This window comes from Erinaceus europaeus, chromosome 7 (genome assembly GCF_950295315.1).
Source record: "Erinaceus europaeus chromosome 7, mEriEur2.1, whole genome shotgun sequence".
In the NCBI taxonomy this organism is placed as follows: Eukaryota; Metazoa; Chordata; class Mammalia; order Eulipotyphla; family Erinaceidae; genus Erinaceus; species Erinaceus europaeus.
This window is the reverse complement of record NC_080168.1, coordinates 74,841,458-74,868,070: the sequence shown is the minus strand read 5'-3', so window position 1 is coordinate 74,868,070 and position 26,613 is coordinate 74,841,458. Positions and strand designations below refer to the sequence as shown.

Sequence of the window (26,613 nt, the reverse complement as noted above, 5' to 3'; positions counted from 1 at the left end):
TACAAACACTGCCAGAATCCATGTTTTCCACTTCCTAGCACCCCAAAAAAGGGAAAGAGGAAAATAAATATGTTTTGGGGACCAGGTGATGACACCTAACTAAGCACACACATTACAGTGCACGAGGACTTGGGTTCAAGCCCCTCAGCCCCACCTGCAGGGGGAAAGCTTCACAAGTGGTGAAGCAGGTCCTCAGGTGTCTCTCTGCCTCTCTCTTCTCTATCTTCCCCCTTCAATTTTTCTGTCTGTATCCAATAATAAATCAACTTTTTTAAAAAAGAAAATAAATACATTTCTCAAAACAAAGGCACACTCGCCTCCTGATGACTGATCTGGAATGATCTGAGCTGTGGTATTGGCCCTTAGATTTCCATCTCATCCCATGTCTCCTCCACATCCTCAGGGCCTGGGAAAAAGAGCACTAGTTTATTGACTCACCGTCTAATTTTAAGACTTATTGAAGTGCCTCTCCCTGCTTCCTTGTTTTCTAGGCTTTTCTTTATGAGATATAGCACTCAATAAATTTTAAAAATAAAAATTGGAGAGAAAACATCTACCATCATGCCAGTCTTACTGAGATTCAGAGAGTCAGGGATGTTTTGATCTGGAGGGAATTTTAGAAATAATATGCCTTCTTCCACCTTTCCTCATCTTCTAAATTGATGAGGGAAAAAATGTGTTTTTTGAGGAAAGTGGAGCAGTGGCATACCCGATTCAGTACACATAGTAATATGCCTAAGGACCCATGCAAGGATCTGTGTTCGAGCCCCCACTCCACACTTGCAGGGGGATGCTTTACAAGTGGTGAAGTAAGTCTGCAGTTTTTTTATCTCTCTCCTTCCCTATCTTCCCCCCCTTTCAATTTCTCTCTGTTCTACCAAAAAAAGGGGGGGTGGGATGCAGTGGGAATGGCCACCAGGAGCAGTAGATTCATAGTGCTGGCACTGAGCCCCAGTGATAACCCTGGAAGCAAAAAAAAAGAAAAAGCTGTTTTCTCATTTCCCCAATAACTTCAAAAATAATGAGTTGGAATGCTGAATAAATTCTGCAAGCAAAATATTGGGTATTTTATGTAATTACAAGCTTTAGGGCACAGTTTAAGTGATAGCCCATATACAACAGATCTTTTGGAGGGAGGAAAAGTGATTCCATTCTTCTTTTAGTGATTTTCTAGTCTGCACCCACTAAGCTAGATGTCTCTAATATAATTTCTATAATTTGAGCATCCTATATTCATTTCTCCACCCTTATGTCTTTTCCTTTTATAATTACCTTAAGCAATGCCATACACAAAGCAGTGATAAAAGTTAAATGACATGTATGTAGTGAATTCTTCTTTGTGGCCTGTGGTGTTGTTTTGTAGTGTCAGATTAAGTGCTGGGCTAGCGTTGCGGGTGGGAGAGAGGATCCAAGGACTCATGGCAGCATGGTAATACAGTTCTTTATTGATGTGGGGTCCCAGAGTTGGGCATGAGCACAGCAGATTAGGCCAAGTGGCGCCAAACCACAATGGCCGCCTCCCGCTCTGCACGCCAGTCCTTCTCCAGGTCAGGACACAGGAGAGAAAAGAGAGCAAAACCAGGAACAGAAGTGGGTTTTATGGAATAAAAACTGGAAGTGCCAAGTCGGAAACAGAAATGTCTAGGAAAGGGGGTGGAGAGAGGCAAAAGGCATGCTGGGAAGGTAGAAGCATCCTTAGCAGCTGTTGCGATGGTTTTAAGTGGTGGGAATTAGCAATACCCTGAGGAGATAAGGTGGTGGGGATCTTTCAGGCAAAACAATGATTATGTAAATAGATCATAGTATCAGCAATGGAGGATGGAGCAGGGGGGCTGCATGACAATTAAGAGGAAAAATTAGCAAAATTTAGAAAAGGGTTAGTGCCGGGATAGCCTGAGGGTACTTCTTCCCGAGCTAGTGCTCTCTGGGTTGGAGAGAACTCAACTGGAGCTGATCTAGGCTGCTGTGTGGGAGAGGGATCAGGAATGCGTGCTGCACCAACTTCCGCAGGAGATACACTCTGGAACTCTCGGAGCCGGAAAGAAATTTCCAAGTGTCTTTAATCAGAAGAGCAGCTGTTTTTATACTCTCCAAGTAGGGTGGAAACAGGATGTGATATAGAGAGGGTGGAGAGAAAAGTGACTGGTGAAAATCAGAGTGTGACAAGGAGGGGGCGGAACAGGCGAGAATCCTATAACTGAACCACCAATGCCCTGGAGTGCTTTATGTAAAAGTGATTTATGTAAATAGACCAAACCTTTGGATCAGTAAATCCCTATATAGCCATATGGATAAGAAGAAGCCAGGGGGAGATGGCAACTACCCAACATCTCCCCCTTTCTTTTTAACTTTTTGCCATAGTATCAGGAGTGTGGGGCACTTTGTGAGGCAGGGAGACTGATAAGAGGCACACCTTTTTTGGGGTTCTACTGTCCCTCCTTGCTCAACCTCTCCGTGGAGAGAGAGACTAACAGAATTGACACACCCCTCAGGCTCAAGTCCTTCCAAGCTCAACCATATCCTCACAATTCCCCAACATCTTCCTCTTACTTAATGGCCATATATAACTGGGTCAATGTCTGTAAAAGGCTTCATCTCTGTCAGGGGAATAGCAGTGTAGGGGTGAACGGAAACCTGTTGGGAAGAAAGCAGAATGATAGTGTGTAAGTGTCTTTAAAAAGAACTAGCACAAGACGGAGGGATAAGTAAGAGTAGCAAGAGACAGAGTGAGCCTGATGGGTGGAGGAGTGGGGGCCTGATAAGCCGAGGGGCTAGAGGGGTGATCTGGCATTGCAAAATCCTGAGTCAGCCTGCTACAGTCATTCTTCAAGAAGTCCAGGAGTATAAAAGGAGTGTCCAGCAAGTTCTATAGAAGCATCAGTCCAATGTCAACGGCCAGGAAATAAATGCCACACGTCTATCTTGATGGAGGAGGACGGCCACCGGAACTTTTCTTCTCTGTAGAGAGTGACCTGGAACCGCCAAAACATGATGGGCGAAACAGAAGCAGGAAGAGCAGACACCGATGGTTGAGAGAAAGGCAGTAGGAAAGTCTTGTCCTTCGGAGTCTGTGAATCAGGTTCTCCAGATCGTGTCAGGTCACATCATGGGTTTCTGGGGATGGCTGTAATTGTGGGTGATGTCAGAGGTCAGGGGTCCAAGATGGATTTCTGGGGATTCTATATGAGCAGATGCTTCTTTATGCGAAGGCTTGTCATAGCTGTAGTCAATTACTTATGAAAAAACTTTGTAACAAATTAGAAGTTTACTACAATTGATAACTCAATGATTATAACTGGTTTAGGTATCTTTATAATTTCGTGTAAAGGTCATCTTACGTGACCTCATGTAGCAGTCTTTATATAGCAAAGTTTTCATACCGAATTTAAGTTACATATATTGATTCTTAACTATTTTTACATTGGGTTTTTAAGCAAACTCAGGTTACTAGAGTTAACACATTTTAGTGAAAATTTTTTTTTTGGTACATTTACAATATCAGATTGATGCCAAATATGTTGTGGATTAATTTCCACAAGATAGCTTACAGGACATTTTTGGGGGCCCTCCAAAAATGTCCTGTATAGAGAATTTGTATTTTAACAGGGGGTCAGGTCCTTTCCAAATTTTATCAAGTGGGTCTTTCCATTTGACTTTAATAGCTGGGAGGGTGGGTGGTGTTTGCCAATGAAGAATTATAGGAGGTTGGTCGGAGTTTTTGTAAATATTAAAGAGATTTAATGTAGTTAAGGCTTTTGCCAGCTGGATATTAGGGGGGTACATTTCCCCTTTTTCTTTATTTAATTGAGCCTTAAGAGTTTGATGGGCCCTCTCAACAATGCCTTGTCCCTGTGGATTATACGGAATGCCTGTAGTATGAGTAATGTTCCAGAGGGAACAAAAATCTTTAAATTGTTTGCTGGTAAAAGCAGGTCCATTATCCGTTTTAAGTTGAAGAGGTAAGCCCATTACATCAAAACAGGAGAGCATATGGCTTATAAGCTTTTTTGAGTTTTCTCCAGTTTGAGCTGTAGCCCACATAAACTTAGAGAAGGTATCAATTGAGACGAACACATATTTTTGTTTGCCAAAGTTAGGTATGTGGGTAACATCAATTTGCCAAAGAGCATTGGCTTTTAAACCTCGAGGATTAACCCCTAGAGTCTGAATAGCAGGTGTTTTGATTAGACCTGCACAGGAGGAACATGTAGCAAGAATACGTTTTAACTGTGGCAGAGGAATATCAGGAAATCGAGCTCGAAGACCTTTAAGATTAACATGGGTTAGGGAATGAAAGTCAGCAGGATTAGAGACAGAGGCTAGGAGAATTCCTGTGGAGGAAAGGCGGTCAGCTGCAGCATTCCCTTTGGACAGGGGACCAGGAAGAGGGCTGTGGGAACGTAGGTGCTGAACATACAGTGGATGGGTTCGAGAACAGAGCATAGAGGCAATTTGAATTAAAAGAGGAGAAAGTGGGTTGTCATCAATTCTTACATAAGATCGAGCAAGCCATGGAAGTAAGTTAACAGTATACACACTGTCAGAAAAAAGGTTGAAGGATTCTGGTACAGCTTTTAATGCAAGGAAAACAGCATAAAGTTCTTTGTACTGAGGGGAATTATCAGGAAGTTCAGTAAAGAGAGGTTTGGGGTATTGCTGGTCTGGATAATATATAAGGGCAGCAGCTCCCTTTTTTCCACCATCAGTGAACACTGTAGGAGCAGAGGGGATGGGATCTCGAGAGAAAAGTTTAGGTACTAGTAGAGGCAACAGAGGTAAAGAAGCTATCAAATTATTAGAGGGAAAATGATTATCTAATTGTCCTGGAAAACCCATTAAACTTATGGCAAAACGAGAATGGTGGCGTATGAGCCATTCTGTATCAGTGAGAGAAAAGGGAAGAATGATTGAATCTGGTTCCCTTCCTAAGACCTGAACCGATCTGTTTCTTCCTTGGCGAACCATAAATGCTAAGGCATCAATCTCGGTAAGGAGTCTTGGAGCTCCGCCTACTGGCGTATGAAGCCATTCGAGAACGCCATGTTTCTGCCACAATGCCCCCACTACCGTGGGGGTGGAGTTAAAGATTAGAAGATTTACTGGAGAGGAGGGGGAGAATCGAACGAGGTGCATGTCCTGGAGAGCCTGGTTAACTTTTTCCAGAGCCAAGGATGCTTCGGGGGTTAACATACGCTTTGAGGAGGGCTGTTTGTTTCCTTTTAACAGATCGAACAGTGGTTGCAGGCAGCTCGTAGGCAGATAAAGATACTGCCTAAGCCAATTCAAATTTCCAAGAAAACTTTGTAAAGAAGCAAGAGTGAGATTAGAAGGAAAAGTAACACAAGGTTTTAAAGGACGAATCTGCGTTAGGGAAATCTCTGAGCCTAAGAAAGATATTGGAGGGATTAGCTGTATCTTCTCAGGAGCTACATTAAGTCCACTTCTCTTTAAGGCAGGGATTAGAAAATCACGTAGGGCGGAGAGATCTGTATCTAATTCTCCCCATATTAACACGTCATCCATATAATGAAAAACCTTAAGGCCCTTATGAATATATGGAAAAAGGGCAGATTTAACAACCTCTTGACAAATAGTAGGACTATTAGCCATGCCCTGGGGCAGTACCACCCATTCAAATCTATCGGCAGGGCTGGCATTATTAATAGAAGGAACAGAGAAAGCAAAACGTTTACAATCTTGTGGGTGTAAGGGAATAGAGAAAAAACAATCCTGTATATCAATAGCTATGATTGGAATTCCTGTGGGAATTGCGGAAGCAAGAGGCAAACCCCTTTGGGGGGAGCCCCAAACCTGCATGGTTTTATTAACTGCACGAAGATCTTGGAGGAGGCACCATTTTCCTGAGCGCTTTTTAATTACAAAGACTGGAGTATTCCATGGGCTCCGAGAATGACGAATGTGTCCCAACGATAACTGCTCTTGGACGAGTTTTTTTAAAATTTCTAGCTTCTCCCTAGGCAAAGGCCACTGTTCCACCCAGACAGGCTCATTAGAAAGCCAATCTAAGCGGGGAGTTCTGTTACAAACAGTGGCAGTTAGTATTGGGGGTGCTGGTTGGGTCTAGCAGTCTCACAGGAGTGAGTGTGGTGTCCTGCAGAGGTGTCTGAGGATATCACTACATCTAAAGATTCCAGCAAGTCTCTTCCCAATAAATTGGTGCTTATATCAGCTATTAAAGGCTGAAAGCGTCCGGTAGTCCCTTCTGGATCTTCCCACACAAGGGAATCTCGTGTGCGGAATGCCTGAGTCAATCCTCCAACACCATGTAAGCGTGGTCCTGGGAGGAGTTCCCAACTCTGGGGAACCTCTGCTTGTCCTTATATTGTCTTATCTGCTCCCGTGTCAATCAAACACTTAAAAGGAATATTACCAATCTTTACTGTCATAGTTGGGTGACCCCTTTCTAAAACAGGGGTGGTCCATAAAATCTCAGGCTCTGAATTCGAGCTGTTCTCTTGCTCCAGCCGGTTATTTCTATGCTGGAAGTTCCCACATACCACGGGTTCCTCCTTCTGCTCACCCTCTGTTATTGTTACTTGGCGTGGTGGGTATAGCGACGGATTGGGTCCCAAGCTGGGCTTCTGTTTGTGGAAGAAGGGCACAGCACCAAGCGGGCGACCTGCTTCCTTCCCTCTTGGGGGCGGGGCTAAGGGAAGCCCCATACCTAGTTTAAATCCCTGTTTACATTTGGCAGAGGCGTGCCGTTCCTATGGAACCTTGACCAACAATCTCTCCTCCAGTGAAATCCTTTCTGGCATCTGGGACAAGGCATTCGTGGTCTCTGATTCCCTGTCTGGAGGCGGGGTTGCCCTGATTGGAGGCGGGGTTGCCCTGACTGGAGGTGGGGTCGCCCTGACTGGAGGCGGGGTCGCGGTCTATTTTCTGGACATTGGTTATGCCAATGCCCTTGGCGACCGCACTGAAAGCAAGCTCCTTTTTGCTTATGTAAGGTAGCTGCATAGGCCTGTAACATAGGTCCTTGAAAAGAGCTTGATCTGAGATCCTGTGTAGCTAGAATCCAAGTATCTGGGTGTTCATTTTTAAGAGTGATACAGGCCTGTCGAAAATGCGGAAGCATTCCATCCCAGACTATGGATCGCAGAAGGAGAAAACGAGCGTCAGGATTATAAATCTTCCTTTCCAAACTCGACTGGACCCTGGCAATGAATTTAGCGAGGGATTCATCAGGTTCTTGTTGCAGGGAGAGAATGGGGGCTGAGGCTGCTCCCATGGGTGGTGTTAATCGCTCCCATGCTTTTAATGCACACAGGCGTACTTGATCAAAATACCCCGCTGGAAACTTGGCTTCCGCCTGTTGAATCCCTGTTTCTAATTGGCCTGTTCCAAACAATGCATCAAAATTACCCTCTGGCTGATTTTGAATATTTTTCCGCGATTGTTGTAAACATTCGTCGTGAAAGAATGCCTCCCATTGCAGGAAGAGGGGGCCTGGGAGCGTAGCACGAGTCACATCTCTCCAATCTTGAGGGGTATTAAGGTTCTGAAGCAGGCCTTGTAAAATGGACCTGGTCCATGGGGCATGAACACTGTCATCTTTGATAGCCTGGCGTAGTTCCTTCAGGTCTGTGGCGGAATATGGATACCAGGCCTGAGGTTTTTGTCTATTGGGGGCAACATTGACCGGAAATGTGTGGACTTCCTCTGATAAGTGTGTAGTGGTAGGAGGAGTCACTGAAGTGGAAGCTTCTGGACAAGTGGCCGAAGAAGTGGTTTTGGAGGCTACAGGAGAATTCGGACATGTGTCTATCAAAACAGGGTGGGGTGAAGAAGCAGCCGTGGAGGCAGCAGGAGGTTCCGGACACGTTTCTGCCAAAATGGGGGTGGCCGAAGAAGTGGCTGTGGAGTCCAAAGGAGAATTCGGACACGTGTCTGCCAAAATAGGGGCCTCAGGGCAAGATGCCAAAATAGGGGCCTCAGGGCAAGATGCAGAGGAATTAGGGTGGGTCAAGATCACGACAGGCCTTTGCTTCTTCTTGTTTTTAAGGTGCTGGTTAAGTTCTATGATTACTTCCTTTATCTCTTGGACCTCAGCCTCTAGTTTCTTAAGCCTTTTGAGAGGTTGCCCTATATATCCCTTAAAAGCTGCTATGATGATCAACAGGATATAAGGTGAAGCCCCGAGAAAAATGTCCCAGATATATAAAAATTGTATACTGGAAAAAGAATGCAGGATTTGGAAAAGATTTTCCATGGTGGAAAGATCTCCGGAAAACAATAAAAAAGAAAAAAAAATCACAGTGCCTTAACACAATATTGCAGATACCCAAAAGGTGTGTACTTATCTAAGATGTCTTCTTGTAAATCTGCTGCTTACGGGTCCCTGTTCCGGGCGCCAGATGCCGGGATAGCCTGAGGGTACTTCTTCCCGAGCTAGTGCTCTCTGGGTTGGAGAGAACTCAACTGGAGCTGATCTAGGCTGCTGTGTGGGAGAGGGATCAGGAACGCGTGCTGCTCAACTTCCGCAGGAGATACACTCTGGAACTCTCGGAGCCGGAAAGAAATTTCCAAGTGTCTTTAATCAGAAGAGCAGCTGTTTTTATACTCTCCAAGTAGGGTGGAAACAGGATGTGATATAGAGAGGGTGGAGAGAAAAGTGACTGGTGAAAATCAGAGTGTGACAAGGAGGGGGCGGAACAGGCGAGAATCCTATAACTGAACCACCAATGCCCTGGAGTGCTTTATGTAAAAGTGATTTATGTAAATAGACCAAACCTTTGGATCAGTAAATCCCTATATAGCCATATGGATAAGAAGAAGCCAGGGGGAGATGGCAACTACCCAACAGGTTAGGGCAAGAAAGAATGAAGAAGCGGGAATTGGGAGATAGCTCACCTGGTATAGTACACATTTTACCATGCACCAAGATCAGGGTTTGAGCCCCTAGCACCACATGAGAACGCTGTGCATAGTATAAAGGGGAGTGAGAGAGTGTTTGTGCTGTTTCTCCTGCTCTCTCTTACCTCTTTCTCCTACTCTGTCTCTTTTTATCTGAAACTGAAAGGAATAAAAGGAAAAAATATATAGCTGCCAGTAAGGGCTAGTGGTGGTATATCTTGTTGAACTCACATGTTATAATATGCAAGGACCTGAGTTTGAGCCCCCCAGTCCCCCACCTGCAGGGGGAAAGCTTTGTGAATGGTGAAGCAGGGCTGCAGGTATCTCTCTGCCTCTCTCCCTCTCTCGATTTCTGGCTGTCTCTAGCCAATAAATAAAGATAATAATAAAGAAAGTTTGTTTTTAAAGAATAATAATAATCTAGCTACTAGGCACCAGATCTTGGCAGCAACATGGTCATAGGAGATTGAGACTTTGATTTGAAAATGTGACACCTCTTCGCTGACAAGTTCTCCTAGCATATATTTGGAGATTTCTGTCCCAGAGAAGCACTGGGCCGTGGCTCCCTCCACTCCAAACTCACAGAACTAGCACTGAGCTGTGACTGCTAAGTGGACCTAGACACTGAGTAGATCTGCTCATCTGGAGCCTCTCTCAGTCCAGGAGACCATTTGTCTATTGTTAACAAAGGAGAATGATAGAAACTCTGATGATCTGGAAGGACCTTCTCCCTCAAGTATTCCTTTTAGACTGTCTGGATCTACTCTCCAAGCCACCAGAGCTCCACACTAAACAGGAAGGACACAGATCTCTCAAATAAATGAGCAAGAAATGAAAACTGGGTAGAATTCAGTTCCAATCTTTGGAGGAAGAGATTTTTTTTTTCCAGTTTAGACCAAAGAAAAGCCTATTATCCATTTAATCCTTATAAAACTGACTACATCTTCCAGGACTCTGGGGTCTAATGGAGGTTTAGTAACTTGCTCCATGTCTGCCAGCTGATATGTGGCTTCACTGTTCCCCTCTCTCCCCCTCAGCCATAGACTTTTGCTCCCTCCTTTGCATAATCCAGTCATGTGACTCTAAAACAGGCAGGCCAAAACAGGAACATGAATGCAGGGCAGTATGATGGTGTTCCTTTCAAAACAACTGCTTCTCAAAGTTAGCAAGCAGTTCCTTCAACAGTCCTACATGTCCAGTCTCTCACCTCCTGTGGAATCCTGCTTCCAGAATTCTGTATCAGAGAATCTGTTGGTGACTGTTTAGAGTAAAAACAAAGTCTTGTCCTTTCTTTTTTTTTTTAATATTTATTTTATTTATTTATTCCCTTTTGTTGCCCTTGTTATTTTATTGTTGTAGTTATTATTGTTGTTGTCGTTGTTGGATAGGATAGAGAGAAATGGAGAGAGGAGGGGAAGACAAAGAGGAGGAGAGAAAGATAGACACCTGCAGACCTGCTTTACCGCCTCTGAAGCGACTCCCCTGCAGGTGGGGAGCCGGGGTTCGAACCAGGATCCTTATGCCGGTCCTTGTGCTTTGCGCCACCTGCGCTTAACCTGCTGCGCTACAGCCCGACTCCCTTCTTGTCCTTTCTGATCCCTGACAGATGGGGGACTACAGTAGAGTGATGACTGAAGCAAAAAGGAAGAACAAACAAATAAGTAAAGTAACATTTGAAATTCTTGCTAGAAAAAAGGTTAAAATTATTACCCACTGAAAGTTGTGAGGGTCATGGACTTTCAAACTAGAAAGAGAACTCGACATTTTTCCCCTCTTATATGACATTTAGACTAATAATGAATATTACAATTAATTCTGGATCTTCAGTAATATGGTAACAAAGCACTTTATATAAAGCTATCTAGAGTGTCGACTCTCTCGTGTTCAATAAAAGGCTAGTAACAGGAGATTTGCCTCCTCCGAGGAATTCTTTTAACCTTTTCAGAAACAAAATATTTCATGCTAATTCCAGTGTAATTGTATGGAAGTCATTCCTTTAAAGTCATTGAATATGAGTTTGGAGTCTGTTCCATCCCTGACCTCTTTAATTGAATCAAGGTCACCCCATAAATTTGCCCAAACAGCTCTATTTCTCAATTAGAAAAAAAAAAAGTGTGGGAGGAGAGAGCACTTAAAAGAATTTAGTGTGTGATTTATAGTGTTTAGCTGGGGCTTCACTGCTCAGAGAGGCTTTTTAAGGAGTCACTAGTCAGGATAAAACATTACTACCTGGAAAATTATACTCTTCAGAAACTAAAAGCAAATCATTTTAATGAGCCAAGCAAAAGCCCCTTTTGTGAGAATTTGAGAAGTAATGATCACACTCAGTATATAGAAGGGTTTAATATCTGAATGTCTCCATCCCAGGGAGAAATGACTATAACTTAACCATCTAGATACTTTATAATATAGGTGCTCTTTCGTTTACCCAAGGACCCAGAGATGAGTGTGAGTTTGTCAAAGCAGGATTCTATGGCAGTCACAGCCTGGTAATGAAAAGAAATACTTTGAACAATATGAACTGGAGACATAGGAGCAGATGAAAAATCAAGAATTCTGCAGATATTTTTCCATGGTGGCTTCTCTCCATGTCTCTCTCCTGTTTAGGGGATTGGTAGAGGACTGCTAAGCTCTTCTGAAGAAAGGATCATATGGGTGGTTAAATCATTACAAGGCTCTAAGAAAGTGTTTTCCATGAACTGAGAATCTGTAACCCTAAAAGAGAATGTCTGCACCCAGCAAAGAGTGGAAAAATCACTCTGAACCAGACAAGGCCAGAGGTCCCTTAAATATCTTCCTTCTGTTTCCTGAGTACTGGGGACATTCTTCAGCTTCCTCTGTAGTGTATCACAACATGTACACAAGAGTTTCCTGGAAGTTGTAGCAAGTAAGCAGTTAGGGGTTCCTCTGTAAATGCCAGGTACTATGGCCGTGTGGGGCTAATATTGATGAACACCAACAAAACATACAAGAGAGAGACTCAAAGATCTGGCTGCCCATGAGAAAGACACAGGAGCTTTGTACAAATGTGACTGCCAGGGAACAATGCCCAGGCTGCTCTGCTGTTGAAGTGCTAAGTTAGTACTCTGAGGCACAAAGGACTGAAAACCACTGGCATGGACCATGAGGGCTAATGACTGAAAAGGGATGCAAAGCAGGCTGAGATAAGGCAGAGCAGTTGACAGAAGATAATAGAATTGGAGTAAAAGATTTTAAAAAGTTAATGAGAAAGGAGTAATTGGCATAGACACTAAGGACCAGAGAAAAAGAACACAAGGGAAGGCATTCACTAATTTGAGTACCCATGCAAGGTACAGATGGAGAATTCTGTACCCTCATCCTGTCTGTGTGGAATACATGTGAAGTATTCTTTCATTAGAGGGAGAGTGGGGGTAGGGAAGCAAGTGGGAAGGAAAGGAAAAAATGAGGGCAGTCTGATGCAGGAAAGTGGTGAGAGCCAAGAGCCCAGGACAGAGTCCCCACCTTCCTCTGACTCAAAGAACAGCCAGGGGCTGCTTTCTGAGCCATTAGTGGTGAGAAAGATGCCTGAGAATTTGCAAAAAGAAAACCTCTGAGGCTCCAGCTCCTCACCTGGCCAAGGATGAACCATCCCTAGGCTATGTGAAGGCTCAGCCAGGCTCCTCTTAGGTGCAAGCCACAAACCTCCAGCTGCAAACTCGCTCCAAAAATATGACCAGAAAGAAAAGCAATGCACCACAATGTGGAGTAAGTCAGAACAATGTGTTTTGGAGAGGCTTCCTGGAGGATTTATGAAAGCACTCAGTCACAATATTATCACAGGAAAGGCAGTAAGTAGCATTTGAAGAAGACTAGACAGATGGACTGTGAGAAGGTCATGTGGATGGTAAAAGCTGGAAAGAAGAATCTTCCCATAACAGAGAGATTGTTTGGAAAGCCTGAGAAAAAAAGCAGGTGTCAAAAACTAATGAAAGAAGTATAAGACTAGAAGAAAGTGATGAAGTGGGTTATGGTCCCTGAAGACAAGGGAAGTGGGCTAAAAGTTTGGCTCATGTTAAAATCATCCTATAAAATTGTTAAAATGCATGTTCTCTGGGCCTTTTCCAGGAAAGGCAGATTCACAGGACCTGAGGCAGGGTCTCAGCTTCTCACTGAGAGTTGTGTGTGGAGTTCTGGCCTTGAGATTCCAATTAGCTGTTCATACACGGTGTCAGTACAACTTAACATTGCACATTTAGAGAGAACAAGCATGCCTTTGTCTCAATGGCTGGCACAAGTAAGTGTGCATAAACCACTGTCAGTGTTGGTGATGATGGGTAGGAAGTGGCTTCACAGCCAATCCAGTGTGAGGACAGTCCCTGTACCACTTCTTATCAGTCTGAGGAGCAAAGTATGCCCCACCCCGCCCCCGCCCCCCCAGACTAGATAGCTAGAGTTTAAATAAGGCACACATATGGAGAGAAGAGAAAGGTCTCTGCTCAGCTCATCTTTGTTATTATAAGCATTTGGTGCTGTAATATCCAGAACTTTATAGAAATAGTTGCAGTGCCTTGAAGAGAGCAGTGCCCAGAACTGAGAACAGATTTTGAATCTTGGTGACTTCAGTTGACATTTCTAGGTGAAGTTGTTTTTTTAAGATTTTATTTATTTATGAGAAAGATAGGAGGAGAGAGAAAGAACCAGACATCACTCTGGCACATGGATTGAACTCGGGACCTCATGCTTGAGAGTCCAAAGTTTCACCACTGTGCCACCTCCTGGATGGACCATGCAGTTGTGGTTTTATTTGATAGAAACTAGGGGGTGGAGAAGAGAGAGAGAGAGAGAGAAAGAGAGAGAGAAAAATGCATAGGGGCAGGAAAAGCTTACTCCTTGAGGGAAAGGTTGTGGGTAACAATGGCAAATGACCTTCTCTTAGAAGGGGAAGAAGTCTGCAGGTTGGGTGGAGAGAGAAATGGTGGCCCTTACATTGTGGCCAGAGAAGGACTCCAGAGGAGTCATTTACTATTCAGGGACAAGTTTTCTATTTTGAAGTTAGTTGAGGTGGACTTGAATAGAACCCAGTGGTGGGGTCCCTTGTGCAATATAGCACTGACTATAAGGGGAGAGGGCATAGTGAGAGGAGGTCACTTCCTGAAAGACAGTGTCCTATTGTAATTTATCTTGATCTACCTCTTCTTCTTTTCTTAAAATTTCTTTATTGGGGAATTAATGCTTTACATTCAACAGTAAATACAATAGTTTGTATATGCATGACATTTCCCAGTTTTCCCTATAACAATACAACCCCCATGATCTACCTCTTCTAAGCCATCAGAGGGCAGACAAAAAGACAGTCTTGTATCTTGGAATTTGAAGTAGAGGTTGGAAATTAAAAAAGAAAGGAGCTATGTGGTGGCATACCTAGTAGAGCACACACATTTCCATATGCAAGGACCCAGGTTCAAGCCCCTAATCCCCATATGAGGGGTGGAGGGGGGAAGTTAACAAGTGGTAAAGCAGCACAGCAGTTATCTCTTTATCCTCCCTATCTCCTTTTTCCCTCTCAATTTTTCTCAGTCTCTACCCAAAAATAAACTTAAAGAAAGTGAAAAAAAAAAAGAAAGAAAGAAAAGTAGATCTACTCAAAAGAGTAGTGGGGAGGGGGAACCTGGAACCCCAGCCTCTTCTCTCTGTATGCCAATGGATCTGACTTAGTGGCTGCTGGAGCCTTTTTCTTCTTGAGACTACTGGGTGTTTTATAAAAGCAGATTCTATTCTGCTTCTATTCAGAGTGTCAAAAGCCCAGCCTCAGCCTGCCTTCTTCAGCAAAGAGCCTCGCCTCAGCTCCCTTTCCCTTTTCTCCTGGCATGGGCCTAAGGGTGTCCCTCCACAGCAGTAGCTACTCCTGCAGCTGTCAGGGAGCATAGGGTATCCAGGGGGGTGGGGGAACAGCTCACTCTGCAGTGGTCACCTGGCTGACACTGGAAGGGGGTGACTTCATCCATGCTTTCCTGAGAACTGCAGGCAGCCTCTCCACTCGCCATCCCACCCCAGTCACTCTACTATTGGAAAACACCAAGCATACCCCTTTCATTTACTCATAGAGAAGACAGTAATATCCATGGGAAAGCATCAGGTGGCTCCTCAGTAGTGTTACAAGGCCAGCCAGCAACTCCTTGCTACCACCACTGGTTTGGGACAGGTCCTTAAGAGAAATGATGTGGAGGGAGGGACAAAGAACCATTTTCCTGTGCTGCCTGCTGCCTGTTGTACCTCTAGACTCACACGTAAGCCTTTATAATAGCAGGTTCATGCTTACCTGTGCTCTCCAAATTACCCTCATTCCACTGGCCTCACACAAAGCTGGCAGCAGACACTGCATTGTGCTTCTGCTTAGCACTCCCTAATAACAGCTAATGTGCAGACTATAATACTCACTGCAGATATAAAATGTTATGTCAATGCTAAGTTGTAATAATAATAATAATCCTGCAAGAATGGAACTGAAGGAATCTTCCTGCACAGTCTGAGGAAGATTGCTGCTTTAATATTGAGAAAGGTGTTAGAGAAAAACTGATCAAGCTGGTATGTCTGTCCCCTGTCAGACTCTCTTATATAGAGATGGCCGCAGAGTATCTTCCTTGAAATTTCCCAGCTCTGCTTCAGGACATTCAAACATACCAGACCACAATAGCAGCTAAATAATTGGTGCCTTCATTTGTTGTTGAAGGTGTGGTTGGTCCTTGACTGGTTCTGGGGACAGAGCTCAGTGGAAGGAGGTGCTTCTTCCACCTCAGCTCTTGCTGAAGGAACAGGATATTGAGAAAAGCAAAGCCAGGGTGAGTTCTGATGGATGGGGAGGCTCCCTGAATTCCCTCCTTTAAGGAGCCCCAAGCTCAGCAAGCATCTTCAGACACAGCTGTCCAGTGGAGACTGGCTCATCATTCCTGGGCTCACTGGTTAATGGCTGAATCAGGGGCCATTTCAGAGGAGGAAAGAGACGGCAGACAAAAGAGGCCCAAACTGGTTTGAGTCAGTCCCCAAAACTGAAGCTAAAGGGAACGTCTGTACTGATAATTAACAAGTTTCTTCTGCAGGAGATGTACATGTATTTGTTCTAGAATGGCCTCATCCCTTATCACTCCCATAACAGTGCTGCCCTTCAAAAACAGTCCCTGAACCAAGCCGGAGACAGGATGCTTCTACACCTCTGCTGGGAAAAGACAACACCCCCACCCCAGTACTATCTCTATCCCTGGGACACCCAATGGCATCACCACCCTGGTTCCAGAGCCACACATGTTCAGTGTAACTCTGCACTTCCAGTCAGCTGGAATCTCTCTCCAACTCAGTCATGTCACCTGCAAGACAGAAACAATGATTACATTTACTGTGTGATACTTCATGAAGGTGAAAAGATATCATGCAAATATGCTTAGTACATTATCTGACACATAAAATATGCTAACTATCGCTGCCACTGGTACAAGTACCCCCACCACTGCTATTATTTGGATAAATATGAACAGGAAAAACAGAAGCAGCTGACAGCTCCCCCTTACTCCTAAGGACCTTGGGACCTTCAGAAGCATTTGTCCAAAGCAGAGGTTCTGTTGATGCACCTTCTTCCCTGCCGTGGTGCTAGCAGCAGGTGGAGGTGCAGAAGGCATGTGCCTTCTCCCCCTCTTCCTCCAGCAAGAAGCAGCCTTGCAGCACCCCTGAGGTGGTAACCCCTCAGAAGAAGCACTACTATACATAGAAGAGCAACTGCAGACCCCAGGTGCCTGCAGAGAGAGAGGCCAGGTAGAGCCTGGAGCGTCCTTAAGCCACCGAATCACAGAGCTGGAAGGCGAAAGCACATCTTCCAGGCCTCTGACCCACTTGCATCCCCCTGCGTTCTGAACCTATCAGCACAATTCCCTGCCTGGGAAGCTGCAAATGAAATCTTTGAACAAGACTTTGTTTGCACATGGGAAAGAAATCACAGTGTAACAGAGACCACTGTCCCCACCCACTGACATCTGCCAAAATGTGGGGAGAATGTTAAAAACTAATCTCCCCAAAGGCACAAGGATGAACATTTCTTGAAGAATCCAGATATTGTAAGAAACAATATGCTGAAATATTTTATTATTTAGTTCCATCTTGCCTGGGCACAAAACAATATTAACATACTACCAGCGTAAGGATCCCAGTTCGAGCCCCCGGCTCCCCACCTGCAGGGGAGTCGCTTCACGGGCGGTGAAGCAGGTCTGCAGGTGTCTATCTTTCTCTCCCCTCTCTCTCTGTCTTCCCCTCCTCTCTCCATTTCTCTCTGTCCTATCCAACAACAAAGCAATGTCAACAATGGCAATAATAACCGCAATGAGGCTGCAACAACTAGGGCAACAAAAAGGGGGAAAAATGGCCTCCAGGAGCGGTGGATTCATGGTGCAGGCACCGGGCCCAGCAATAACCCTGGAGGAAAAAAAAAAAAAATTAACATACTGTCAGCTTACTAGGAAATAACCCAAAATAAGTTACATTTTTCATATAGTGCTAATTATTTTTTTCTAAGCCTGGCTCAGTCTAGTAAGAGAGATTTCAAGGCTTTCACCAGATTATTTACTTAAAGAAGTTAAGCATGCCGTTCGTTATCTGTTCCCATGGAAACGCAGTAAGTAATACAAGGAAGGCAGGAAGAGGTCACTATGACCATAATTAATAAGAAGAGTAATGGTTTATGTAGAACCTAGCAAAGAGGACTGTAAGGTCCTGTAATAACTACCCCCAAACTTCTTACTTATGCAATTGAATCTTTAGATCCGTTTTCATACACTAGTGTCATTTTGGTCAATATCAGTACTATGGTGCTAACTCTTTTGAAATGCAATTTTGAATCTTACTTAGCAGAGTTGTTCCATTGTTGTCATTATTCATTTCGATCCAACAACAGATTTCAATAGCAAAGTATTTCCAAGGTCCTGAGTAAGTGTAAGTGGGTACCCTGACCTGGATCTTGTGTGTCCATAGCTCCTTGCATGTACTTCTCAATAATTGGGTCATCAGTTGAGGAGTCACTACTAGATCCTCAGTGCCTTCAAAATCACCAAAAGATTTAGTCAAAATTATAGCATTTTACATTTAAAGTGTCTTATTGTATTCTTTTTTATTATTGGAAAGCGATAATCCACAGTGGTGGCACTTAGCTATACAAATATTCCATTTATTAATATGCAGTGCACTCCTCAGGGACTCTTGCAAGAAAATGCATGCTATAGTTTATTTTTAATCCCGATACATATTTGAATAGTGGATTTGTTGTGCTGCCTCTCAAGGGTAAATTTTACCATGGGCACTTTATTACACATTTTTCAAAATGGTTCACTCTAATACAGTATTCCAGAAAGGACTAAAGAGGAAAAAGAGTGGACCATTCAAGCTTCTGAATTTCAAATGCACTGAACATTTTATACTCCATTAGAAGTGACTTTGTTTCTTTTAGAGTTCTGATCCACAAAACATAAGCAAACCTCCTCTAGAAAGCTTCATCTGAGAGGCAGATCTGCGGCTGCCATAAGACTCTGGATAGTGTTTACAAACAGGTGGCCTGAAGTTAAGTGGAGTCAATACACAATTTCTCACCCGTTAAAAGATAACCACTTTGCTGCCACATGAGTAAACCAAAAATGTTGTTTTGTAAATATCAGGCTTGAAATCATTTAATCAGGAATGTAAATCATGTATATTCCCTAATTATAAAAACATTAATAAGATTGGTTATGGTATGGGTTTTTTTTTTTCTAATTTGGTGGGTGGGGAGGAGCAAAAGAGGTGTGTATGTGTGTGTGTGTGTGTGTGTGTGTGTGTGTAATGATAACCACATTTCTATTCCAGAAATGCAACAGCATTGTATCCTATTTGGCAGGAACACTGGTCACTTGGCTTAGCCAAGAATAAAAATAGTCAGCAGTGTCATTCCATAGACATAGAAAAGAGGCCCTAAAATAATGAATGGTGCACTGTCCTATATGTATTTATGTCCCAATAATTTATTTAAATAATTTTGCTGGCACATGCTTTATAGCTGCTTGTATTTTGCTACATAGATCCCAGCATATCTTGCAGACGCTGCAATTCATTTGGAAAATGTAATTTCCATCCCTGCATACTAATCGATTTCTTCACAAACACCTGCTATCAGTTATGATAATAAAAATGCCACTCTGAATTGAAAAAGGGCCAAATAGAGCTTCCTAAGGAAATTACTTAAGTGTCTTTGAATGCTACTAAATGTAGTAATGTGCTTCTGTGGTGCCAACACTTTTTTCATCATTTGCATTTTCTGTAATTTTGCCCTGTTACAACATCCCGCTCTCAAATGATGCCTCATAACCATCTTCTCACGAATTGGTGAACCAAGCTATCAGGAGTTCTCAGGGAGTAGACAGGGTCTGAAGGTGGGCTGCAGGACATAAAAGGCACTAGTCCATGCCTCCTGGGTATACCTGTGATTAATTCTAATTTTCTAAGTCTCTGCAAACTATAAAATTGGCCATCCCTTGCTTTTCCACATGTATATCCAACAAGTAAAATTTCCTTTATTCATTATCATCTTCCTCCAGTTCATTCCATGCACCATTGCCAAACTCATCATCTGAAATTTCTGATGTCACCCTGGCCTTCCACTGCCTAAGCACCCACCCTACTTCTTACTGAACCTCATGCACTGGCCTGGCTTTTTAAGCTTCCACTACTCCCTACACAGGCCACCATTCACCATTGTCTCAGTGCTTCCAGAGGGACACTTGACTTTTTTGTCAGGTGTCTTTACTGTGCCAAAAACTCAGTCTTCAGCTCTCACCTCTGGGCTTTTGCTTACGTCTGCTCTAGACTAAGAGTCCACCGTTTTCTTGACTTGTGTATCAAAACTCCTTTCAGTGTTCCAGTTTGCCTGTTTCTTTCTCTTCCTGACTTTCTATAGAAGATACTTCCTTGCTGTATACCTTGATATTCTAAGTTGCTCATTTATCCATTCAGTCAAACTTCATGGAGAATCTGCTATCTCCCAGGCATCACACTATTCTCTCTTCCCTCAGATGTGTTATTTTTCCTTCAGATGTGTCTGTTTCTGTTTATTTCTGTTGTATTTTAAGCTCCTTGAGAGAAGAGACATAGTAGTCTGTTCCTTTTTTTTTTTTTTTTTTTTTTGTGACACAAGATGGCAGGAAGGCCTGAGCACAGGGTATGTCAGCAGCCAATGATTGTTCACTAATTGAGCCCCAGTGGTTTGAGGTAGGCAGTTTTCTAGCTAATTGCATGTTATGTTTGATTAGTATTGCAGTTTATACTGTACACAAGATATCATTTTGTAAAATTGAATGCCATAAAGCACACAACTGTAAAGCTATTATTAGCATGATTTGATGTTGGAGATAATTCACCCAGGCCTTAGAAAACCACTCAGGAGACCTCCATCATGGCTGCAGAGCATCGGATGCCTGGCTATAGAAGGGGCAGTGCAGGGAATGAACTTGGTTGAGAGCATATGTGCCATGGGCTTCACACAAGGCACTTATAAACCTGAAGCTGCATCTTTGAAGATATTTCTGATATGCTTTTAAATTCCTCTTGCTTGCAGATGTAGAGAATGGATTTTCTTTGGGAGGGAAAAGAAAGCATAGAAGCCTGGGAGGAGAGGAACAGGGAGAAAATTAAAAAGAGGATGTATAGTAAACAGTCTGATAAAAACTGAACACATCAGTACTTCAGGAGTAGCACAGAGCCAGAGAGCAAAGCCTCTATAGCTAGCTGTGAAGAGTGTGTATGCTCTTTATTCCCTGGCAGAGATGAGTATTCTCAATCTCCCTGTGCCTCATTCAACTCATACAAAGAAGGGTGTAAAGACAGCACCCACAGCATAAGCTGGATGGGGGATCTGAAGTGACTAAGTTCATCCAAAGCCCTTCTGTCAGTGTCTGGTATTTGGTCAGTGTGTAAGCTATTATTCTTATTGGAGAGCCCACTGAACAAGAAACTGGAGCCAGGAAGAAGACCTTCCGCAGCCTCAGTTGTGTCCTTTGCTATTCATTCACTGTTCTTTTTTGTTCAGTCTCAGTTGTTTCTAAAACCTTGAGGCTTATAGGATCCCGAGTTCTCTGTGAACTGGAGATGTGAGGACAAAATCATCACACAGAGAATTCAAGTTTGCAGGAAGGAGTGTTAGAGTACCCACTCAGCCTTGGGGGGGGGGTGAGAAAGAGAGAGACAGAAAGAGTTTTAATCTGTTGGTGAAACAGATGGAACTAGCTACCATTCTGATAGGAGCAGGAGAAAACAATTTGTGCGATTTGTCCTAGCAGCAGCAAAGCGGGGAAGAATGGTGTGCATATCCATCCCTTCTCTCCCTGGGACACTGATGTGTGCTCCAACCTGCACAACTACTGTTTACTTGAAAGACTGCCATGTTCCAAGGAACTTAGCAGTGCTGCAGAAAGGAAGAAGGCAGCCATGGGTAGATGGAACCGCTACCTAGAATTCCGAATGTCAGCATCACCTAGCAACAGATACCAACACATCTCTAAGAGAGCTTCTAGGGCAGGAGAAGAAGTCAGGAGACACAAGTATGGAAGGAGTTAGCCCCAGGCCCACAAGAAATTTCCACACATGAGACAGGCCAGTTTGAATATATAGCACTTCCAAAAGACATGACACTCAGCAACTGCAATATAAAGATGCCCAGGGTAAGGGGCTTGGGTCCTATTTCCCAGCTAGTATGAATAGTAAGAGTTAGTGTGAATGACCCAGATCCCACAGAGATCCCCATGGATCTAAGCCAGAAGTAACATACTGGTCCCTATTGTGTTTGTCTTCAGCCCTGGCTGCTCAGGCCTACGCTCTCAAAGAGGAGAACGACAGCCTACGCTGGCAGTTGGACGCCTACAGGAATGAGGTAGAGCTACTGAAACAGGAGAAGGAACAGCTTTTCCGAACAGAGGAAAACCTCACCAAGGACCAGCAGCTCCAGTTCCTGCGGCAAACCATGCAAGGCATGCAGCAGGTATGAGGGCCAGAGGGCTTGTAGCAAGAGAGACAGGAATGACGTGTGTGGAAGCAAGTGGAAGCAAGATGGCGGCCACTGGCCAGGGTCAATGAAAGAACTGCAGAAATGCCAACCACAAAACTAAGTTGTTAGGAAAATAAAGTGCTAATAATGACAGTTTATGTGAAGGTAGAATCTGAAGAGAAGTCATTCTAAAGAAATAAGATGCTATGGCCAGCAAAGTAGCTCACTTGGATAGTATACACTGTTTTGCCATGTGCACAGCCCAGGTTTGAGCCTGACTCCTACCACATTGAAGAAAGGTTCAGTGCTGTGGTCAGTCACTCTCTCTCTCTCTCTCTTCCTTTCTCTCTCTCTCTCTCTCTCTCTCTCTTTTTGTCTGCCTCTAATCTGGAAAAGTCAGCATGGAGGAGTGAAACCCTGCAGACAGTTAATTCACATTGAGAATATGCTACACCCTCACAGTAGGAAGCAAAGGAAAAGCATGTAGGAGATTGACAGTTTAACTTATGGCGGAGGACTAGGAAATCCTTTCCAAAACTGAGGCAATTTTAAAACTTTTAATTTAAAAGCATATTAAATGATAAGACAGAAGCATAGTGAATGTTTGTTTTCAAAAGACAGTATAGACTACTTTGGATTTCATTCAGTTTCTACTTTGGACTTCATTCAGTTCAAATCAGGGTCTATGAACACATTACACATTTAAGAAATGACTGATGATGAAATGATGAAGCACCAGAAATTAAGGAGATGGGGAGTAGGTGATTACAGAAACAAGCCAATATCTGTGCTATGTTTTAAAAAAACTATATATATATATATATATATATATATTCATTTTTAATTGGGGGATTAATGATTTATAGTAAATACAGTTACTGATACAAGTGTAAAATTTCTCGATTTTATGCATAACACTCTCACCCCCATCCTGGGTCCTCCTTCACCATCATGCACCAGGACCTGAAGTCCCCCCACCCCTATAGTACTTTGCTTTAAAGTAATATTCCAAATCCAATCCAAGTTCTACTTTGTGCTTCTCCTTTCTGTCCTTATTTCTCTAGATCTGCCTATGAGTAAGATCATCTCAGACTCATTCTTCTCTCTCTGATTTATCTCACTTCATTTGGTATTTCAAGTTCCATACAAGATGAGGTAAAGAAAGTGAATTATTCACCAAGTTATTTGGGAACTTTACTTTGAAAATCCCATGGTTAGGATGTACTGTACTATACAAGACTTTACCATGTCATTTAATGCTATTTACAAATAACTATATCTTACATATTGGCAAGACTGGTTACTTCTGGTCTCCTTGGTCTAAGATTATAGGTAATTGAATAGTTCAAAAAAGGTTATTATTAGAAATGCATTAACAATATAAGCTCAATGTTAAAATTCAGTCACTTTACTCATTTGAAACCTTAAGTGCTTTGATTGAAGGAATGTAACTCTGAACTGAACTCTATACATTAAAATCTCAAAACATTCTATTTCCCCCCCTCATATTGATTAAATGATGATTTATAATACAATATTTTTAATAGGAGTGTATATTAACACCATTCCAGCCACCAAAGGCCTGTATCCCAACCCCCAGTGCCCCCCCCCATGGTGGAGCTGAGAATCTATGCTCCCCACCCCCCAAATTTTTTCAGCATTTAAAAAAATTATTTATAAAACGGAAATATAGACAAGACCATAGGATAAGAGGGGTACAGTTCCTACCACCAGAACTTTGTATCCCATCCCCTCCCTTGAACTTTGTATCCCATCCCCTTCCCTGTTCTTTATCCCGCTGGGAGTATGGACCCAAGGTCATTATGGGATGCGGAAGGTGGAAGGTCTGGCTTCTGTAATTGCTTCCCTACTGAACATGGGCATTGGCAGGTTAATCCATACTCCCAGCCTGTCTCTCTCTTTCTCTAGTGGGGCAGGGCTCTGGGGAAGCAGGGTTCCGGGACACACTGGTAGAGTCATCTGCCCAGGGAAGTCAGGCTGGCATCATGGTGGCATCTGGAACTTGGCAACTGAAAAGGAGTTAAGGTATAAAGCAGAACAGGTTGTTGACTAAACATGAACCTAAAGGGAAGAATATTGCAGATGAAGATTTGAGGGTTTCCTGTTTTGGAAAAAGCTAGTAGGTCTATTTTAGCTATATTCTAAGGGGGACATGGCTTTACTAGGGCTTTTTAATTTTTTTATAAAATTGAAACACTGAAAAAACAATAGGATAAGAGGGGTACAATTCCCACCACCAGAACTCCATATCTCATCACCTCCCCTGATAGCTTTCCTATTCTTTAACCCTGTGGGAGTATGGAACCAGGGTCATTATGGGATGCAGAAGGTGAAAGGTCTGGCTTCTGTAATTGCTTCTCCACTGAACATGGGTATTGACAAGTAGATCCATACTCCCAGCCTGACTCTTTCTTTCCCTAGTGGGGCAGAGTTCTGGGGAAGCAGGGCTCCAGGACATATTGGTGGGGTCATCTGCCCAGGGAAGTCTGGTTGGCATCACGGTAACATCTGGAACCTGGTGGCTAAAAAAGAGTTAACATATAAAACCATACGGATTGTTGACTAATCATGAACCTAAAGGCTGGAATACTGCAGATGAATATTTGAGGTACAAATAGCTACTAGATCTATTTCAGGTATATTCCAAAGGGCCCATTACTTTATTAGTTTTTGCCTGAGCCTGACATCTGATATGCAGTTGGACTCAAGTTGTTGTCTGGGGAGATGATGTATGGTTGGAAAAAGGGCTAGAAAGCTGGATCAGGGAAGAAAGTAGCTCCCAAATATGGGAAAAGTATATAAATATTGTTGACTGTAAATCCCATCAATTTTATCTGGGGCCCATATTGAGCATAGGAGCCTATGCAACCTCTACATCCCTGTAGGTCCGAACTTGCATTCTGTGGTCATCAGTAGGGCTTTACTAGTTTTTGCCTGAATCTGATATCTAACATGCAGGTGGACTGTATTGTCTGGGGAGATGCCCCCCTGTTTTTGTTTGTTTTTGTTTGGTTGTTTGTTTGTTTTGGTGCAATACTCCAAACTCAGTCAAATGCTGCTTTGTGTTTCCCTTTCTATTATTTCTCAACTTTTGCTTATAGTGGGATCATCTTATATTCTTCTTTCTCTTTCTGGCCTCTCTCACTTAAAATAGTTTAAGTTCCATCCAAGATTGGTCAGAGAAGGTGGATTCAATATTTATCATAGCTGAGTAGTATTCTGTTGTGTAAATATACCACAACTTTCTCAGCCACTTATCTGTTGTTGGACACCTGGGTTGCGTCCAAGTTTTGGGTATTACAAATCGTGCTGCTATGAACAAAGTATGCACAAATCTTTTTGGATGGGTGTGTTTGGTTCCTTAGGATGTATCCCCAGGAGAGGAATTGCAGGGTCATAAGGTAGGTCCACTTCTAGCCTCCTTAGAGTTCTCCAGATGGCTCTCCACAGGGGTGGACCAATTTACATTCCCGCCAGCAATGCAGGAGGGTTCCTTTGTCCCCACAACCTCTCCATCATTTGTTGTTGGTATCATGTCTGATATATGGTGTTCTTACAGGGGTGAAGTGGTATCTCATTTTTGTCTTTATTTGCATTTCTCTGACAATCAATGACTTGGAACAGTTTTTAATATGTCTATTGGCCTTTTTGAACAGAACCTTTATGTTGTCTACAGTCCACCACTGATTTTAAGTTATTTATTTCTTTTTTATTAGTAATTTAATATTTATTTACAGAATTATAAAATAGCAGGGGTATAATTCCACACCATTCTCACCACCAGAGTTCTGCTTCACCATTCCCTCCATTGGAAAATGTAGCAGTTCTTCTCCAAGCTCACAGATATGGGTTGACTATTATTTCTATAACTATCTTTGTTTATATATATTTACCTTTTTTTAAATGGTCCTGCCTTCCTTCCTCTTTAAGTCATACCTACACTCATTGGTACTTCCGACTGTTCTTTTTTTCTCTTCTCTCTCTGGGTATTGGGTCTTGATGGAGTTGGAGCTCAGAGCCCTCTGATCATCTTCCCCTAGCATTTCTTCCCTTCTGGGTATATGGACCAAAATTCTTCTTGAGGAGGGTGCAGGAGGTGGGAGTTCTAGCTTCTGTGATTGCTTCTCTGCTGGACATGGGTGTTGGCATATTGATCCATATCCCCAGCCTGTTTCTATCTCCCTACTAGGGTACAGCTCTAGAGAGGTAGGGTTCCAGGACACATTGGTGAGGTCATTGGTCCAAGAAAGTCAGGATGGAATCATAGCTTATTTTAATGAGAAAACATTACTCAACTCAGGTTTACAGTAGTGCTAGGGATTGAATTTAAGATTTGGGAGTCCTCAGGCACAAAAGTCTTTTTGTATAACCACTGGGATCTCTCTCCCACTCAGTTTCTGTGTTTTTGTTGAAGAGGGTCAGACTTCAGCTAACACATTTGAATTAAAGATGTGGATCTCTGGAAACTGTTAGGAAGGGAAAGAAGCTATAGACTTTAGAGAAAAGAGAAGGCACATTGTGCATGAGAAATGAGGGCCTGAGGGAAGCAGAACCTCCAAGAACTGGTAGTGGAGGAATGGAAATAAAGATTCACATATGAAAACATAATAGGGGCAGGGACAGAGAGCATAAGTTTATGCAAAGAGACTCTCATGTCTGAGGCTCCAAAGTCTCAGGTTTAATCCACACACCACTATAAGCCAGAGCTT

General features: G+C 43.1%; 1 protein-coding gene across 18 annotated transcripts in view; it reads left to right on the top strand.

Moving 5' to 3' along the window:
* ENOX1 (ecto-NOX disulfide-thiol exchanger 1) overlaps nucleotides 1–26,613 on the top strand; it is a 772,227-nt gene that overhangs the window by 620,035 nt on the left and 125,579 nt on the right. For all 18 annotated transcript variants that reach the window (XM_060194781.1, XM_060194780.1, XM_060194779.1 and 15 more), the window contains one exon: nucleotides 21,693–21,877. In XM_060194781.1, coding sequence (XP_060050764.1) covers nucleotides 21,693–21,877 — 185 coding nt within the window. The remainder of the gene's footprint in view (nucleotides 1–21,692; nucleotides 21,878–26,613) is intronic.